Source organism: Tympanuchus pallidicinctus, unplaced genomic scaffold (assembly GCF_026119805.1).
Source record: "Tympanuchus pallidicinctus isolate F22 unplaced genomic scaffold, pur_lepc_1.0 scaffold3, whole genome shotgun sequence".
In the NCBI taxonomy this organism is placed as follows: Eukaryota; Metazoa; Chordata; class Aves; order Galliformes; family Phasianidae; genus Tympanuchus; species Tympanuchus pallidicinctus.
The window spans coordinates 105,422,651-105,441,571 of record NW_026294747.1 but is presented as its reverse complement, the minus strand read 5'-3'; the positions used below and the strand labels follow the sequence as shown (position 1 = coordinate 105,441,571).

Genomic DNA, 18,921 nt, shown 5'->3' with positions numbered 1-18,921 from the left:
GTGGTGGTGCAATCTGAGGTTGTGTGTTGCCTGACAGAATCTTTCTCTTCCTTGTGCTTGTGAAGCTGAGTTTCCCAATCAGTACTCCATCCAGAACTATATATTTTTAAAAATCTCCTGATGATTTCATCTTGAAAATGTGCACCTGTTTTTACACGTCCTTATTTAAAAGTGTTCACTCTAAGGATTCCTTTTCTTTCCATTATTCAGTCTCTTCTTGTCACCCTTTTTTGTTTTACAACTAGGGTATTTTTTTCAGAGATAGTGAATTTAGTCCACCTTTTAAAAATTACATTGGCTTTTTGACGCGTGGCATTTAATAAAACAAATGAGTGGTGCAAGACATAGTTGCTGTTCTATTCAAATTTAATGCAAACCTCTAAAATAACGATGCTTGGTTATGGATGTTTCTCCAAGCTGAGTATATAACTCAATGTCACGATGTGAGCTTTTGATTTTGAGGATGTAGATTCTCAACAATTTCTCATTGGAAGCTACTCTGTTTAGCAGGAGGCTAAGCAGAATATGCACATATTGTTATTTGACACAAAATTGAACGTATTTAAATGGGGTATATTGAACAGAATTCTCCTAGAATTATAACTTCAAAATATCCAATCATTTCATATCTAAGAAATATTTTCATTTTTTAACCTTCTTTGAAACCTTGAATCATCATAATATTGGAATTTTGTTTTTCTCTCCGTGCCCTTGCTGAACCCACGTGGCCAATTTCTGGTGCATTTAAAAGAGAGAGACTTATCTCAGAAAATAATTTCATAGAAATGTTATGGAAGTTGTCAAGTGATAGTAAAGGAAAAGTTCAGATTTCTAGGGGAAAATTTCAAACATGAATGTAATAGTTATCTGTTCTGTTTGATGTGGTCTTGTGTAAGCACAGCCTTACCTCAAAACCAGCCTAATTTGTGAATCTTGCTCAGGAGGAAATCAGTTGGCTTGAAGGGCAGCTGAGGGTACTGTGAGGTGAGATGAGGGCACATATGTGGATTTAGTTGGACAAACTGTGGGAGAAGGAGCATCCAAATCTCTGAAAGAAACACATAGGAAAACCTGACCATTCTTTCCGTTGTTCCTCATAACCACAATTCATTTTACAGAGACATTGCCAATATGACACTTCCTGAAAAGGCTCATTTTAAAAAATATTATTTTCTGCACTTTGATAGAGCTGGGAATGAAAACGTGATAAAATCAAATCTTTTCCATAAAGCAATCATTCAACTTTCGTGAGTTGTAATCACAGACCAAAAAAAAAATAGAAAAAAGGTGCCCAATTTCATTACCTTGCAGCCTCTCTATCCTTCAGAGTTATATAAGGACCTGAAAAGAAGTGCTTCTGCAGACATAGGTGACAGTTCCACTTCTTGGCAAACACAATTCAAAAGAAAGCTGTTTGTACTCTCACTCTCCATTTTATTGTTTGATAGCAGCCAGGAGCCAAATTTAAAAAATGATTGAGAAAATAGATACTGTGAGAATGAAGGAATGAAAGGTGCCAGAAAATTAACTCATCATTTAATACTTCAATCTGTTTCAAGTTGATTTATAGTTTTTATTTTATCTGAACAAGTTCAGCTATCAGAAGATTTACCTTGTAAACTCTTGCTTTATCTTTGTTTCTCTTTCTCTCTGCTACAATTCAACATGATGAGATGCAAGTTGCCCTTTTATCTTCTTCTTACGTTTAAATTAGCAAAAAATGAATGGGGTAAAAGTTTTATTTCTGACTTGTTAATCTTTAATGAATGTAAAGGATGATGCTATCTACTGTTTACAGTGTTAAAGAAAATGGTCTAAGGAGTGTCTTCCAGCTATCAGATCAAATATAAGTAATAGCGACAGTGCAGAATTTGGCAGAGTGAACACACATACGTATCTACATGATTATCTAATTATGTGCTGTCATGTGGGCATATTTACGTCTTGAGTTTTAATTTCAACTGTAGCATCCTCTAAGATTTCACCAAGAATATAAGAAATTAGAAACTGCTGATTTCACAAAGTTTTTAATTCTCTTTACTTATAGATAACGTCTACTTGTCAAGTAGAAATAATACAAGTAGAGCACAGCTCACTGAGAAAGTGAGCTCAGTGTCCTCAGTTTTATCCAAATGGTACAACTTGTTTTTTGATGCAATTGAGTGGTCTTGATTTAAGAGAAGTACAAAACTGAATGAGCACAGAGGCCTTATTGTTTGTTAGTGAGCTGAACTATATGCTCAGAATGATGAGAAGCCCTTGTAGTGCTTCCCACCTGCTTCCAATTGCGCTGCTTTTATAAGCATTGGCTTTGCAGTAAAAAACTCTCCTAGAGAAATTCTGTTCTTTCACATTATGTATACTTGAAAGGCTGCATACTTCTGCCTTTCACCTGCATTAATTGTGTAGACAAAAGTTGGGTACATTTTATAAAAAACATTAATAAAAATACTGTTGCTTGCAGTCTTCTGGTGTCTTAAATATAACTTTTTTTCAGGAAAGAGAAAAGTGAGATATTTTGTCCTCGGTAGATAGAGTGGTCAGGACCCCAATTTGCAAGAAGAGTTTGGACAGCACTTTCAGATACATGGTGAAATGCTTAGGTTGATCCTCATGGGTCCCTTCCAGATGAGGATATTCTGTGACTTTATGACTCTAAAATCCTTTGTTATGTTGTATCTTACTCTTGTGTTTTTGCTATTGACCAAAACCTACTTTTAAGGGGAAGTGTGTTTGTTTTTTGTTGTTTTTTTTTTCTCTGTTTAATGTTAATGACTGCTTGGTAAATGTTGACTTTTGGGTGTGAGAAGTCTTAAATAAGTTATGAATTCAGTTCTTCTAAGTTCTAATGATATGATGAGGGATCAAATTCACGTGTTAAGAAAGAGGTCATTCCAATCCATGGAAAGCATTATTTTTATTGAAAATACATGATCAGCTTTCCATTCGAAAGATATTTACAAAACGGGACTCATTCACCAATTGAAAAGTACTAGCTCAGAGATAAGATTTAGTGAGGGCATAACCATAAATCCTCAGTCTGATATGGCTGATACTCAGCTCAGAAACATTGAGCACGGTAACCTGATTTTGATGGCTTTGAAACTAGCACAGGGTTTGTAAAGGAGCTGTTAAATTTCTACCCTGTGCTCAATGTGCAGCTCTGTCTTGGAACTAAAGTTACACTACACTGACTGGGCATTTTAGGTGGCTTTAGCCTGATCTGGAGTTAAAGAAATAAAGTGTGAATTAAGTGCAGTTATCAAATACTCAGTCAAACAAAGAAAATAAGGCTTTCTTTTCATATGGTCTTGCCTGGTTCAGATGTGCCAGAGGAGGAACTTAAGTATTAAGGGTGTTGAAAATAACTCCTAAGGCAGAAGCCAATGCTAATAAACAGTTTTGGAAGTATTGTGAAAGGTTTAAGTATAGTCTGGATTATTGCTATTACTGTGTTAAATCGCAGCAATCAAATAGCCAAGCACTGCTTTGAACGATTAAGTGGAATGACCATCAATGAAAAGCCTTCAGGCTCTGTTGCAGACACAGGGACGGGTGTGACCATGGTCAGAGCTCCCAAATGTTACTTTGGATGCTGTTACAGATACAAAGCAGGCTGTTACATGATATTTCCAGAATCTGGCAGATTTTAGTTGGGTTTGGATATTTTTTATGTACCTTGGCAGGCATGTACAAGCCTGCAGCATTGCTGTACAACAATTTGCATTAATGGCTGAAGTAACACCTACTGGTGAGGCAGAGGCAATCAGCTACAGGCTGCTGCTGACTTATGACTTCAGTTGACTCATGATCCCAGTGAGTCTTGCAGGTCACTTTTTGCTCCCTCCCTGAGGCCATCGCCAGTACCTGTAATTGTTTGAACACACAGTGATTGAGAAAGAAGAAAGTTGTGGAGAATGTGCACATGCCTTTGAGGAAGATATACAAAAGCCCTGTATTATTTTCTTCAGCTTTAAAATTAAAACTATTTATTCAAATTTATAAAATCTGATGGATTGCAGTGTTAGAGCTTAGTATGTTAAAAGGGCACAGAAGGACCTCACAGAAATCAGTGATTTATTTAAAGCTGTAGCTAGACTTTATTATCCTCCTTCTCTTTACTCTCTTGTGAAAGTGCCTGGATAAGTAAATGAGACTTGAAATTCATTGGGTTTGGGTACTGTCACATGAAGGTGGCATTTCGTATTGGATAAAGAAATTTGTAGATTGGTTTCAAGAGAGTGAATAAAGGTGCAGAACATTTTGGTTCTGAAATTTGGAAGATAAGAAGTATTTCTAGGAAGTCATTCAAAAAGTCTTGGCTTCCATGGAAGGTGGTGTTGCAGCATCTCAGAAGACAGGTATCTTGGTGCTGCCCAGTTTTGTTTTACAAGCATTCTGTCATTTCATGTGCCATCTCATTCATGATGTGTGATAGATAGGAGAATAGCTTATTCTTTTTTAGATCTGTGTTTAGTTAGTTAGTTAGCTAGAAGGGAGTAGACATTATTTTCCAAACTACTGCATGAGGACTCGGTCTGGTTGCATATATGGGTTTCTTCAGGCAAATTGTATTTTTTACAGCAGAATTTGAATTCTCCTATGTACTGAAGAAGATCTGGCCAGGTTGTACAGAACAGGTAAACTGTTCTGCCATGTTTAAAGGGATGTTGTTTTCCAAGCTTCTTGGTAGTCCTGCTGCAATGCATTAAGTGTGGCTAATAATTGGACCTATTTCAAAAGTGCCCATGTCTTGCTTGTGAGAGTAGATGCTCCCCTAAGTGGTGTATCAGACTTTGTGACACATTGGTTTTGCTGTTCACATGCTTTAATGTTTTCTTGTCCTTCATTTAATACTTCTAAAACCATGATTTGATCTTTTCATGCAGAATTGAATGAGTGGCTCTCACACTTTCACAATCATGGATTTCTGCTGGCCCATTTCTTGCAAATGATCCTATCTTTGCACTTCTAGAAAGAACTGCAAGATTTATGTTTATTTTCCTGTTTAATGTTGTTTCACAGGCTGCAGACCGTGACTTCACGGATGACAAATTGGAAAACTGTTACACAGCATTGAAAGTAAGGGTTAAAAGGCAAGAGTGGTCTGTAATTTAACTCACAGCTTCTCTCAAAGCATCTTACATGTGATGTCAATTGCCATTCGTCCAACAAAATCCCTCATTACAGAAAGAAGAGCAACAACTGCAAATACACTGGGAGAGAGGCAATTGCATACAACATGTTGCAAGATCCTAGCAGCAGACCATGTGGAAATGCTTCTGCCTACATTCTGATAAATCTTCATCTACTGTATTTAAATTTCAATTTTGCTGCAAGAGAATCTGTTAACTTTTTTTTCCCCCCAGACTATCACCTTGAGAGTCTCCAGTAGGGCTTTTGTAGCTCTGTGTGAACTTTGATGTAAAGCTCTCCCGCAGTGAGAGATCAGAAATACCATGTGTAGAAGCAAAGACTCCTTTGAGAACACTTTGGAGACAAAAAAGCATCTGTTTCTTAAGGAAGTACAAGTTAAGCAAATTTGTGTCAAATTAAATGTAATGTGTGATTAGGTATTTCCTTGGATGATGTCACTAGGTTCTTTTTAGAAGGGACAGAGGAAAGAATGATACACAAAGCATTATTTAGGAAAGCATTTAAGGCTGTGCTTGGATTCTTTGTTGGGAAAGTGCTTAGGCATACACCCAGCTAATATCATTATTTTTAACACACTACTGATATGTTTAATTCTGCTGATCTCAGTTGATGATATGCTTCAATGATTGGAGTCAGCTTTCTGAACTGGAATTGCAGCTGATTCATTCAGTATTGTTCATAAGTGATTGACTGCTCTCCCAGTGAGTAAACAAGAGTCTAACAGCTCTGGCCTATGAGCTGCTAAGTAGGAATAGATTTATGTTGTTGAGGAAGTGTTTCACTGACTTGAAGGTGGCTTGTGAAAATGTGAATGTCTGCCTTCTTCGGGATATTGCTTACGTAAATAAGAACAAATAATAGTGGCCTAGATGCTGTCTGCAACCATAGATTTGTGAGCGTTATCTGTATCAGGTATGGAAGAACAGCATTAATTTGGGTATAAAGAAGAATGTTGAGATTCCACTGGCAGGCATGTTACCTTCAAGTGTGACTGAACTGTCTTCACTTTGTCTCAGGTGGATGAGAAGAAGACTAAAGCAGCCCCAAAAGTGGCTCTTTCTCTGCTATACAGCTATTACTGCTGAGTCTAGAAAACCTGACTTTCAGACTTCAAAAGAGATCTTTTCTGTGGGCATTAATTGGTAATAATTGGTAACGTTATGCTGCTCATATCATATTAAAATAGGAAATCAACTAACAGTTCAAAAACTTACTGTGAAAATTAGGCTCCACTTCTGCAAGTGTGTACATGTTTGAGGACTCCCTAAGCTTAGTGAAATTACTTATACGTAGCTGCAGCATTTGCAGTATCTGATCTTAAATATATATTACTATTAAAAATAACTTTCTGTGGCATTACGCTTTAACTGTGTTGGAATGTGACTTTTCATTTCTAAACATTCTAAGCTGCTGATTTAAATTGGAGTTGGACTCGATGATCCTTGTGGGCCAATTCCAACTCAGGATATTCTAAACTTCTTCCGAAGTTGGAAAGAACTGCGATGTGATTGACGAATTGAAACACTGCACAACAAAGGATTCCTTTCTCACTATATTCCAGTGTATTTTCTGGAAATTGTTAACCACGTTACAACTCCTCTCCTCTTCTCAAAGTATCTCTTTGCATCTGTAGTTTGGTTCAGCCACTCCACCTTATTGATAATATGTAGATAATTCTAACTTTATGTAACCACCGGAATAAAATTGCTTGCTCTTTGCTAGCATCACTAGAGTTCAGTTCAAGTAGAAGCCTGTGATCTAAGGCACTTAGTTGTGTTGCAGTAGACCAACTCATTTATAGGAAGCCAAATTTCTTATTTTCAGCATTGTGCTTTCAGAGAACTGTAATTTGAATATAACTTCACTGTGGAAATCCCATTGCAGTTTTCTGAACATTTGCAATACTGAATTGCCTGTCTATAAAAGTTCAGCTTGTTTTCCCTGAAGTCACAGAAAATGATGAAAGCTATATTACTCTCCTGCAGTCTGACTATACTTAGTTTTTATTGCTTCCTGAGTGCATGAGAAAATCCATACATTTAAAACTGTTACTTTCATCATTTCAGGCCTTAGTTGGAGGCATGTTGGCTTCCAGCAGTCCTTCTGGAGGTGCTAAAAAGCTCAGGCCTGCAAAGTGCTACCCTCTCTCTGGTTCTGCCAATTTTGGTGTGAGCATGGAGGGCTCAGAAATTTCTTGTCGTTGTTCAGGAATGCACAGATTTGGGCCTTAATAGGATCATCAAATTTGAGTTACTTTACAGCTTTTGTTGTGAGTACTGAAATTGCCATTCTAGCTACTACTGTGAAGATAACTTGGTAACAGTAGCCAGACATATCCAGGGGCATAGTTTCCATCTCTATTAGACAGGACTGATATCAGTGGAAAAGTAGTAGAAATAAAGATATTTTAATATAGAAAGCTGTTAAGGCAATTAAGAACATTTACCAGAATGCTTACCAAACTGCTGTCTCATTACGCCTCTACTCCCCAAAAATCATCCTTTGCATTTGCAAAGGTAAGATTTCAGAAAAAAAAACAAGCAAGTGTCCAGTTAGACAAGAATTTATCTGTTATTTGAATACAGTCTTTTTTATTTTGTTCTTTTGCTTTTAAGCCAACACTGAGACTTATCGAAAGATTGCACGTGGAAAAAAAACTCATAGAGAATTTTTTTCTCATATAGTGTAGCTTAAAAGGAATGTGTGAAATTCAAGTTTGGAAAGTATTGCACAAAAGTATTATTTTTCCTTTGTTTTTCATTTCTTTTTTTTTTTCCCCCCACATTTTCCTTCAAAACTGTGTCTTTACTGAACCCTTTCTCCCACAAGACTCCAAAGGAAAAATGACATCAAAGCATAAAATCCTGTTGTATGTGATTTCCAGAAGAAACTGTGGAAATCTTGAATATAATTTTATCATTCTCACTGTAATGTTCCATTGTTAAAAGGAACATCACACAGATGAGTGTTCAGCTGCTGAATGCTTACTGGTAAGCAAAACTAACGTTTCTTTGAATATTACAAAGCACGTAGGAATCTGTAGCACCTCAGATTTGTGGTATGATAATAGGGATTACAAGTGGAAAACTGTTATATCAGCTTGACCACCTCCTTGACGCTGCCAGATAGTTGTCTTCATTGCAGTACTTGGTCTAATTTGCAAATGTCAGAAGTCATATGGCTTCCACCACTTCTCTTGGAAAAATATTTGGTATTAAAGCAAGCTGAATATTCCTTTCCTTGATTCCTTTCCATCTTCTTGATCCTCTTTGGTATCTCTTCATTGCACTAAACAATTCCTAATGTTACTTTGCCTGTAGCTATTTTCTCTTTTGTGTTTTCTGTGGAATCACACAATTACTTGCGCTGTTCTATTTGGATTTTATTCTATTTTGTTATATCTTTTTGGTACTGAGAAACCATGGGCTTATATGTACTGTTCTCTGGAGACAATAAAGAAAATCTCTACTGGAGAAAGTCATGTTTACATAACTTATTCTGTGGCCATAGAAGTTATACTTGCAACAGAAGCACAGTAGGTCCTAAATAGAAGTAGTAGGTCATAAACACTTGCCTGTATCAGCCTCATTATTCATAAAAAAGATTCTGTGATGTTTTTTTTTCCCCATATAAATCTAGAATACTTCTTAATCCACACTTTTTCTGAAGTTGATGTTGGACAAAGCCTAATACACTTTGCTTGTACATTTGTTGAAAGCTTCATTATGGCAATTATATCATGAATGAAGGATAACTGTACTGCTTTGACTTAAGACAGAGGCACATGTAACAAGAGTAGAGCTCTGTGAATGCTTTTTTAAAAAACTCTGACTAAATCATAACATTAGAAAACGTGTTATTTTGTGGCAACCTCCAAAGATTCATTTAGTTCTCTCTTTTTCTCCTGGAATGAAGTATTTTGCCTAGATTTGTGATCTGTTAACTGTAGAGGAAAAAATGAAAAAAAAAGAAAGAAAATTGGAGGAGTTTATTTACGATACTTCAGTGTGAAATGAAAATCCAAAAGATTTTGGAAATCTGAAAAGTGCTTAAAGAATTTACAGTTTTACAGCCAAATTGATCTGGCAAATTCAGCAGGAATGTGACATATGGCTTGCATGACCTACATCTGCATCTTTCAAAGTGAAATATCTCAGCTGAAAAGTTTGCTTAATATTAGCTGAAGTTACAGAGGTAGACGATGAGTGATGATATTATCAGGGAGACTGTAGGTCTTCAGATGTCAATTATGAATGTGACCAGCCTGTAGGAGTAGAATGTATCTGTAATTTTTGTGTCTCATACCATGAAGGATCTGGGGTCTTCCTGCAGACTGTTGCTGGGTGGTAGATTCCCTGCCATTCATATGAAAATGGTGGAAAATCTTGCCCTAGAGCTAACTTACTCCTGGTGTTTTGCCTATCTGTCATGGTGATTACTTGTGTGGGAAAAAAAAAGGTTTTGTTAATAGTCAGCTGTCCAATCTGTCTGTCTGAGAAGTCAACAGAACAGCACAGCGAATCAAGCAGGCAGAAGATCAGCCACTATGGCATTACTTCTCCCCACTAAAAAGCAAAGAATTCCATCTATGCTAAGAAAGACTCTGGTTTTTAATATAGTTTAATCCATCAAACCTTAATGTACATAGCCCAAATGTATATATTGTTTTCTGACAGTAAATTATGAAAGAGACAACGTTTCTGAAATACTTGGTAGGATTTTTGGTAGCAGGTCACGCATGGTAAGATATAAACCTAATGAAGAATAAATTTAAGCATTGACATTTGTGTGGCCATGATTAAGTTTTAGTTTTTTCTTGTGACTTAGTTTTTTCTTTGCCTTAGAATTCACTGGATTAGAGTACTGCCCTAACATAAGCTGGTAGCTAATTAGAAAGAACAGAGATTTGGCCACCGAGGGACAAACTCATTTTTAGGGATTCACTTCCCAGCAAGAAATAATCTGTTCAGGCTGAATTGCAAATGTGATTATCTTTAAGTGAGAACAATAAGTTCTCTAAAACAATTTACAAGTTTTCATAGAAAAATACCAAAGATTTGGTAGCTGATTGTGATAAGCCAGGCGTTTGGAGAAAATAGGCACCTTTCAGTCAAAATTTGGTCTTCACTGAAAATGCATTTCCCTCACTAATGACCAATTACTTTACTTCACGACAGATGAAATGCTTTTTACACAGTTTGTCTCCCTGCAAGCGCATTCAGTTTGTTCTGTAATAATCTTTGGATGATTATTTTTTTTTCCCTAGTTGTTCCTGAATGGAGTTCAGAACACTGTTATTAGAGGGCTGCTTAGAAAGCTCTACATTACTTCAAACTGGCCATCATCCCATTCCTCTAGTTCTTCTTTCCATGTTGATAGCTATGAACATAAGCTAGATCCTTTTTTAGAATATGCTTATTCCCAGTTTAATATTTCATATATACACACATATATAAATATGATAGTATACATATATACGTGAATAAATAAGCTAAAAAAAAATCACCATGGTTATTAGAAAAAGAACTTTGTTCCTTGGGAATTTTTGGTAATGTTCCTGGTTGTTTTTCCCAGTGTTCATGTTTTGTAATTTTACAGTAGATAGATTTCATGTGTATTGGGCATTCTCCAAATACAAAGCAGAAAGATGTGAAGAAAGTACAGAAATGTACAGCATTATATAAATATAGGAGTCTGAACTCTTAACCATTTACAGCTTGAGTACTTTAGTAGTCCTAAGATCTGTGACCTGCTGCAGACCTCTTTACCTTTTCCAAAACAGATGGGCAATAATTCAATCTACTTGTTTATTCCTGCTGGCAGCTCTAATGCTTTTTGGGTGATGTGGTTCTCGATGGAAAACTTTGTATTAGAGATGTGTATGGATATATGTGTGTACAAGAGAAGATGTAATAAAAATTTAAGGTGTCATTATTGAACAACACAAGCACACCATCATTATTCATTACCAGGGTAAAGTTAATGAGAGGACAGCTTAGTTGCTCTACTTCAGAAAATAAAGAAATAAAAGGGTTTTACCAAGTTACTGTAACCTTCCCTAATGTGTCCCTTTTCACACTCAGCTGAATGGCAATAATGCCCATGTCTGTAGAATCTCCATTGAGGATTACAGCCTAGGGTCACAAATGCTCCAGAACTTTGTGAAGTGCTTACAAGTTAATTAAAAAAATAATAATTCATGAGCATTTGTTAAATGTTGACATTGTTTTTACTTGTTGCCTCCTTGGTGCTTGTTATCTCCCTTGTGTCCCACAGCTATTACCTGTTACACTGCAATTACATGTCAGAATTAAGTCAGAACGACAAAAGAACATTTTAGCAAGGTTTATAAACACTGTTAAACTGAAGGTAAGGGCTGCCGTGCTGTTTCACAGCAGTTTGGAAACTGAGTTGATACTAGCTTTGTGTAAATTGTACCTGTTGTATTGCAGTTAGTAGGGGACATATTGAAAAGAGAGTGATGGAAACTGCTGTCTCACAGTACCCATCCTGTGGTGTATATAGCCCCTAAGGACAAAGAAGAGTTCATGGAATGGACTCCTTGCTTTCAGGCACACTTGCTAAATGAAAAGCAAATTTCTTTTATTTACCCAGTTCTTTAATGAATGACTCAGTTCATGCTTCCCACTCATTTGTCTACCATCACTCCCCTTTCAGATTCAAAAGTCTGATCATTTCAAAAGCATGTATGCAGTGATCAGTGGCTCACTGGTAGCTTGAGAGGGAACGGTAGAGCTCACTTTCAGTTTATTATTCCACAGAAAGTGGTATCAAACACTGATCAAGTCCAATTTCTCATGTAAGAACACACTTTAGGAAAGTTTGTAGCTTGTCCATCATGATCAATCTTCAGCACTGCATTAAAGTCAGTGGTTTCACACTAATCCCTTTTGCACTCCAGGCTAAATTGGGACAAGCAAGATATTGTTATGTTCTTAAACTTTCTGAAAAGCCTTTTGGATCGTGTCCATAGAATAAAGATCACGTGCTAAGAAAAAGGAAGCTGTATATACTTTCTCAGGCAGTTTATAATGTTAATCACGATTATTAGCAGTGAGAAGATGGCATTCTGAGAAGAAAATTATGATTTCTGGAAACATGACTTGAAGGTGCTAGGAAAAATCTGTCTTTTGTTAACACACACACACACACAAAAAGCAAAAAGAGCTATTCAGTTTGGCCATTTGGAACATCTAGTTTTGCATCCAAAATTTTATGAAGAAGTTACTTGAAAACTGTAGTTTCTTTTATAGCTGTTTTATGTCTGATCTACAAATAGCAAAATTACCCGTCAGGCCATGAGATGGGGTGTTTTTTTCCTCTTTTCTTTTTGGTGGGAAGAGCTGAAGAAAGTGGTGCCTCCCTTCTCTTAATCTCAACTCAAAATAACTTTTTGTTCTCTTGTTTTAACAGCCCTTTTTCTGAGTCACTGTATGGAAGAGAGACTGGGAAGTGTTGAATACCGTAGATTAAATACTTCAAAGCCAACTTTGACTTAGTTGTATGCATGCTTCAGAGTAGACTAATGTACAATAGTATCCAAGAAACTCGGCCAGTAATTCATGAGAGTCCAAAATGTTCTTCTTAGGATGAATCATAGCAGCATAAATGATAGGATTGGAGAAGATCCCTTAGGTCACCCAGTTGAAAGCTGTGTATCTTCTTCACTAATCCCCACTAGGGTTTCTTCTACCCTATCTTGACAAACCTCTCATATCCTTGACTTACCCACCTCCCTAGGTAGTTTCTTCCATTGCCTAATGTTTTAACCTGAACATCTTTAAACCTTACACCATAATGTTTAGTATGAACAATTTATGACTACAGAAAATGATCCTTTTGCCTCCCTTCTGCTCCCTTATTCCGTCATGCTCAAATATCATCCCTCCTTTTAATTTATTTTATATTTTTTTTTAGTTCCAGGAAGCGTGTTTGGTTTTTTTTCTTCTGTCTTTGGTGTAACTGATTTTCTTTGATCTTTCGGTTTTCAGTTTTCAATGCTCAAAAAATACATTTTGATCTACAAATGAACTTTCTGTGACTCAGTTATAGTATGCATTAAGTCGTGCTTTTTGAGGGGTGAATTGGCATGACTGAAATATTCCATGTCTTTGCTTATAGAAATGACTTTCACAGGGCTGCTAATGTGCACTGACTGAGAAATACACAACATAATTTGAGGATTTTATGAACTGGATAAAGGTAGACTCTATTTTTAGCTTGAGATACATGCAATCTCATGTTATTAATCAGGACATCAATTTAATCACGTGCTTTAAATTTTGAAAACTTATCTCCAAAAACTCTAGGGGTTGCCTACTGCACAAGGGTTAAAGTTTTTTATGGTTATTTCCAAAAGCACTGTTTCCCAGTTTGTAACTGTGGAGGTATAAACCCTTTAATATACATTTGTCTAACTGTGCGTCCTGCTGGGATTTTTGTATTATCTCTAAAATGAAATACTTAGGTTTTTCTAATGGGAAATATGGAAGTAAAATGATAAGATAAGGGCTTTTTTTTTTTTTTTTTTTTTTTAAATTTCCTGTTGAAATGAGATGGAGGAGCCTTCATCTACAGAATTTTTCATTTTATACCAGGTATTTGTTCAGTTCTGCCTAAGCTTGTCAGGATAAACTGATGAGAAACCTCTCTGATATTAGTCATGCTACAAATAGCATATTTGTAGTTCAGATAATGTGAAATTTATGTTGTTCTCCTGGCTGACTAATAAATGCTGCATATTGAAAAATACAGGGTAGAGGTGGGAAGGCTCATGATCGCAAGCTGTGTTTTCATATTGCCTCCCATTTTAGAGTTACACAATAAAAATTGCTGCAGTCCATACCCCATCTGTCAGTTCATCTCTCCCACAATTTACTCATGTAGGAGTTTTTTGATTGATGCAGCAGTATTCCGGGTTACCTGTAGTTGTGTACAGTGCAGTCAGGCAAAGCTATGTGAAGCCAAAGTAATTCCTGCTATATTGTGTCAGTTTTGCCAGCCCATGATTACAGCTAACATATCAGGTTTAGCTGATCCACTGTGTTTCCCAGACTTGAAAGTAACCGTTCACACTCCTCATTTTGGCACAGCAATTTACAGAAATAGACACAGGAATTATTTGCAAGAAGTCCATGTCATGGAAGTAGCGGTCTGTGAAAGCGGTATGCCGGGTGCTATTTTATGTCCCCAATAATGATTTTTGCTTTATAATTTTAGAATTGAATTTTAATTTTTAATCCTATGGCTTCCTTCAACTAAAGGTAAAGATACATTAGGCAATTATAGCCTTTTCATGAAGATTTCTTCTCTCTCAGGATTCTTCAAAGCCTCTCCACTACTTTCTTCCTGTTTATCTCCTAATGTCCTCTAGCTAACATCCTCAGATGTAGTTGTGCACACACTATGGGCACTGTGTAGTAATGCTGTCACTCATCTTGAGGTGTGCAACCCAGTGGGCAGTGCTGACACACAGATCAGTGCCTTTGGGTCACTTTGGTAACTCTTTGGCCTCTCTCTTTGGGGACAAACAGCTGACATAAGCATACCACTTTTTGCTGTTTCTTCACAATGTGTGTGTCCAGCTTCTCTAAGAGTGTGCAGAAAGCGGTTTGCAAACTCTTCCCTGACTGTAGTGGGAAAGGAAGGCATTCTCCAGTGTATTTTTATGTAGTGCAGAGAGCTGTAAATAGCTGCAGATGTGATTTCAGCAAAGCTACATAGTCAGGAACAGGAACTGAGGGCTCTGCAGTGGCTTCTGTGGTTCTGAATTGCATTGAGCTACGTGGCCCATTTCACTGTGAATGCAAGTCTTCTAAGCTCTTTTTACTGTGCTACTTCTGTGGGGCTTTCCTCAGCAAGCATCTGTGTTTGAGATTAGTCCCATAATGTATTTTAAATGGAATCTTATCTTCTCTGAGCCTTGTTAATCTCTCGGGTCCTAGAGCAATAATTCTTTCTCCTCTCCAAAGTGGCTATAGCTCATCAGGGTTTCCTACCTTCCACACATCTCATTATCATGCCACCAACCTCCATCCTCTAGATCATTAATGGAACAACATGGGATCTGCTGCTGTTCCCTTCAGCATCCCAGCATGTGCTGTCTCATAAGAGTTTGGAACAAAGGAACTGCCATTTGAGGGTTGACCTTTGTAAACCCGTATCAGCTCTTAACATGGTGTTTTGAATTGTCCTTTAAAAAAAAAAACAACAAACTTCAGTAAGGGGGACCTCTGAGTCCCTTGGGGGGCTTGGGCTTCCAGCTGTTGCTTAAATGTTACTGCTTTAGTCTTTTGTGTCTTGGCAATTTTATCTTTGATCTGCTCTGTTAGCCTCACTGTCACTTTGCTTCAATCTCAAAGCTTGAGGTAAAATTTGTTTAACTTACCAGCAGCTATGAAAACCATTTGTGCATATGCTGAAATCCCCAAGCACTGAAGGACATTGATAGAGCAAACCAAAAGCTGAAAAATAAAACAAGAGAAAGCAGTGTAGATGTTGTTGTTCAACTGGACTTGCTTGGATCTAAATGACAGCAGATGACAGCATTTAGTTTATTATTATTTTCTTACATGATGTAGATTGTTTGTGATAAATTCTGTGTGAACATGATTATGAAGGCATTTGGGCCTACAGACAATTCAGTGGCCTGTGATCAGAAGACCTGGATAATCAAATTTAATTCTGCTGCTGACCTATTGGATGTGTAGGGATTTAAGCCTCCCGTAGAGATGGCTAAAAGCTGTGTGTTATTTGTATTATTATTCATGTATCATTCGGATATAGTACCAATTTATTTTGGATTGCTTAATGTTAATTATAAAAGGATTTAAGTTAAATAATTTTCAGCCTAAAGTAATAGTGGACATGTAAGAAACTGCTGGGTTAAATAATCACTTTAATTAAGTCATGAAAGTATGTGCATATACAAATTTGCAAGATTATCCACTGTTCCTTTTCTTTGTAGACATTTCAAGCAACTTTATGTGGGTTTCTGCCCACTTTTCTGATTCTTTTAGGCTCATAGTTGCAAAAACTAATATCCAATCCAAGTTGAATTAACCTTTGCACAATACTTGAAAACAAGAAACTCATCCTTTCCTGGTTTAAACCAGAAGTTACCTTCTGTACAGGGGTTTTGCTGTTTTCCAGTTTTCCAAAGTCTTAGTTTTATATGAAAAAAACGAGTCCTTAATAAGTTTATAAAGAGTAATTTTATACTGTTTTCAATTTGTGTTGCTAATTCCACCTGTGAAAAGATGCAGGCAAAGATCAAGTAGAGAACCACGTGTGCCAGATTGTATGCCTAGTTGTTCTCTGCCATTTTTTCCTCACATTTAAGTGTAGTCCACAATTTTATAAGTTAAAGATGGCATTATCCATTGTATACATAAAGGAGTTGATATGAAATTGCCCTCATTGCCTTAATTTTTATATTCCTAAGCTTGCGAGTTCTTGAATTTGCAAGTTATGGATTGTTATCCTGTTTTGCTTGTAATAAATTGTTTCCTCTGGCTATAACCAAAGCTCTTACAAACCAATAATCAACAATAGAGTGTATGCAGTTGCCAATTTTTAAGCATCTTCTTTCTCCTTTGTAGGTTTGTCTGAGGATGCAGCAGAGGAAGCCGAAAAGCCATGAAATATGAAGACAACCCTCAGGAGGAATTTCTATCTGACATCAAATGCATTTATAGAGCAGCAGTACCGATCCTTCTCACTCTGTATCAATTAACAGCCTTCAGAAGGAGAGGACTGTGATAATTTATACAAAAATGTTCATTTCTAATCATTTCAGTTGGATCTTCCTGAGAACTGCTAGCATTTTTTCTGTGAGCAAAGCTTACGCACTTACTCAACTGTGGTAGGGATGTTGTGTTAAGTTCTGTGATACATCAGCCCTTCCTAGGGATTCTGTTGATTGATCAAAGACTGTTTACATGTAGTTAAAAGCAACCTTTGTTTCAGGATATGTTTTATCTGTTTTTTAAGATATTCTGAACTATACCTCCCTTTGAGATTATATTAACATTTGCTATATCACAGCTTTGACAAAAGATAACTATCTCTTTTCCTCCTGTACTAACATTCACCATTCCAGACAGCTGAATTCACCACAAGAAGAAAAACTGGTAATCCATCAACTCTTTTTTGGCCCCCCCTCCTCCCCCTCATTGCTTATACAAACTCCTGCTCTCAGGAGATACAGAGTAAAATATGGTTACTGGACGTAAAGGGCAAACCCTTTTGCCATTAACAATGTCACTACTACGTGAATAAAGTTTACACTTTAAGTACCCTGAGCACAGCAACACATGGATCTTTCTATGGTTACCTGTTATTCCTGCTTTGCTTGTGGTTCAGCCTGTTTTAGTTATGGGTTAGATTTTCAAAACTAGCTAGCAGTTTTTGAGTGCCTTAATTTTAATGAATCCAGTTAGAGGGGGCTCAGAGGTTTCAGTTTTTATGAAGTGCAGAGCATTAACATTCTGAAAATCAGGTCCACATGAGGTGCCTGAAATGCAACACCCAACAATGGAGACAAGCCAAACACCCTTGTAAACCTTCTCCTAGGGTTTGGAAGAGTCACACTCATGTCTGACTTCCTGAGGGCAAGCTGAGTGTGATATCAGAAGAAGATATTTGGAACTGAAAACAAGTGAGAACTGAGTCAAGAGTAAAGACAGACATCTGAACAAGCTCTCTCTTGGCTATTGCTGGTTCATAAGAAATTAGAAGCTGTGTCGTTTTTTTTTAGATTACAGATGCAGAAAGCACGGCAGGTCTCAGCTTAGTTTCTGCAATGGCATGAGCCGTGTCCACTTCCTGCTCTCCCATTGATTTCATGAACTCTGGCTCTCACCATAGAAAAGGTCCCTCCAACTCACTTTTCTACTGCTTTTGCAAGGGTTGTAATAGTTGCTGTGGTCTGTACAAGACTTGACCTATGGATTAAAAGGAGACCTTTTTCAGGATCTGTTCAGCTTGCAACTTTCATTGCCTTCATATTTACTTTCAACTGTTTTGCATCCATCCCCAAAACAAAAGCAGTGTGCAACAATTATGGATCTGCTGCTTAATGCTTCGGTCCTATTCTGGCTTAAAAAGCATGATAAAACCACATTTCAGTGAGCCCTTTTCAACATACTAGCTATTACATGGAACAAAGAGAACAGGACGCTGGGTAAGGTTTTTGATACCTCTAGAATTGAAGTGATCAGGGCCTCACAATAAAGAAGACTCTTTACCCCAGGAGACCTCAGAAGTTGTGGTGCCAGAATTCTTGCCTCTTTCCCAGGAAGGAAAAATCCTACACCCTACTTGTTATGCAGGGTTTCTGCAGGTTGAATTTCCTTCACTCTGATCCCTCCCCCATGGTCTTTGTCAAGAGGGCAGCATCCAAACCGTTGTCAAGGTATCCTGCTGCGCTGTGAAAATTACCCAATAAAATAATCTCCTGTAGTTTCTGTACACACCTCAATGACCAAAGAAAATCCATGGAGAACTAATCAATTACTGTAGCTATTAGGCTTAAACTTTAACTGTAGATCTTAAATCTTCTTTTGTGAGTAAGGTAAGGCTGCTAGGTAATCTAGAAAAATCCTCTCCATTCTACTATATTTTACCCATGCCATGTAAGTGCCATTTTGCTATAGAATCCTGGACCAAAGAATCCTGAGCTATATGTATATGATATTAGCTGGAAAATACACTACTGTGAGAAATATATTACTCTGTCATAAT

General features: G+C 37.1%; 1 protein-coding gene across 4 annotated transcripts in view; it reads left to right on the top strand.

Annotated features, from left to right (window-relative positions):
* Nucleotides 1-18,639, top strand: part of BBS9 (Bardet-Biedl syndrome 9) — a 271,996-nt gene extending 253,357 nt beyond the window's left edge. For all 4 annotated transcript variants that reach the window (XM_052692633.1, XM_052692634.1, XM_052692631.1 and 1 more), the window contains one exon: nucleotides 16,779-18,639. In XM_052692633.1, the coding sequence (XP_052548593.1) occupies nucleotides 16,779-16,819 (41 nt within the window). In that variant the 3' untranslated portion in view covers nucleotides 16,820-18,639. The remainder of the gene's footprint in view (nucleotides 1-16,778) is intronic.
* The last annotated feature ends 282 nt before the right edge of the window (nucleotides 18,640-18,921 follow it).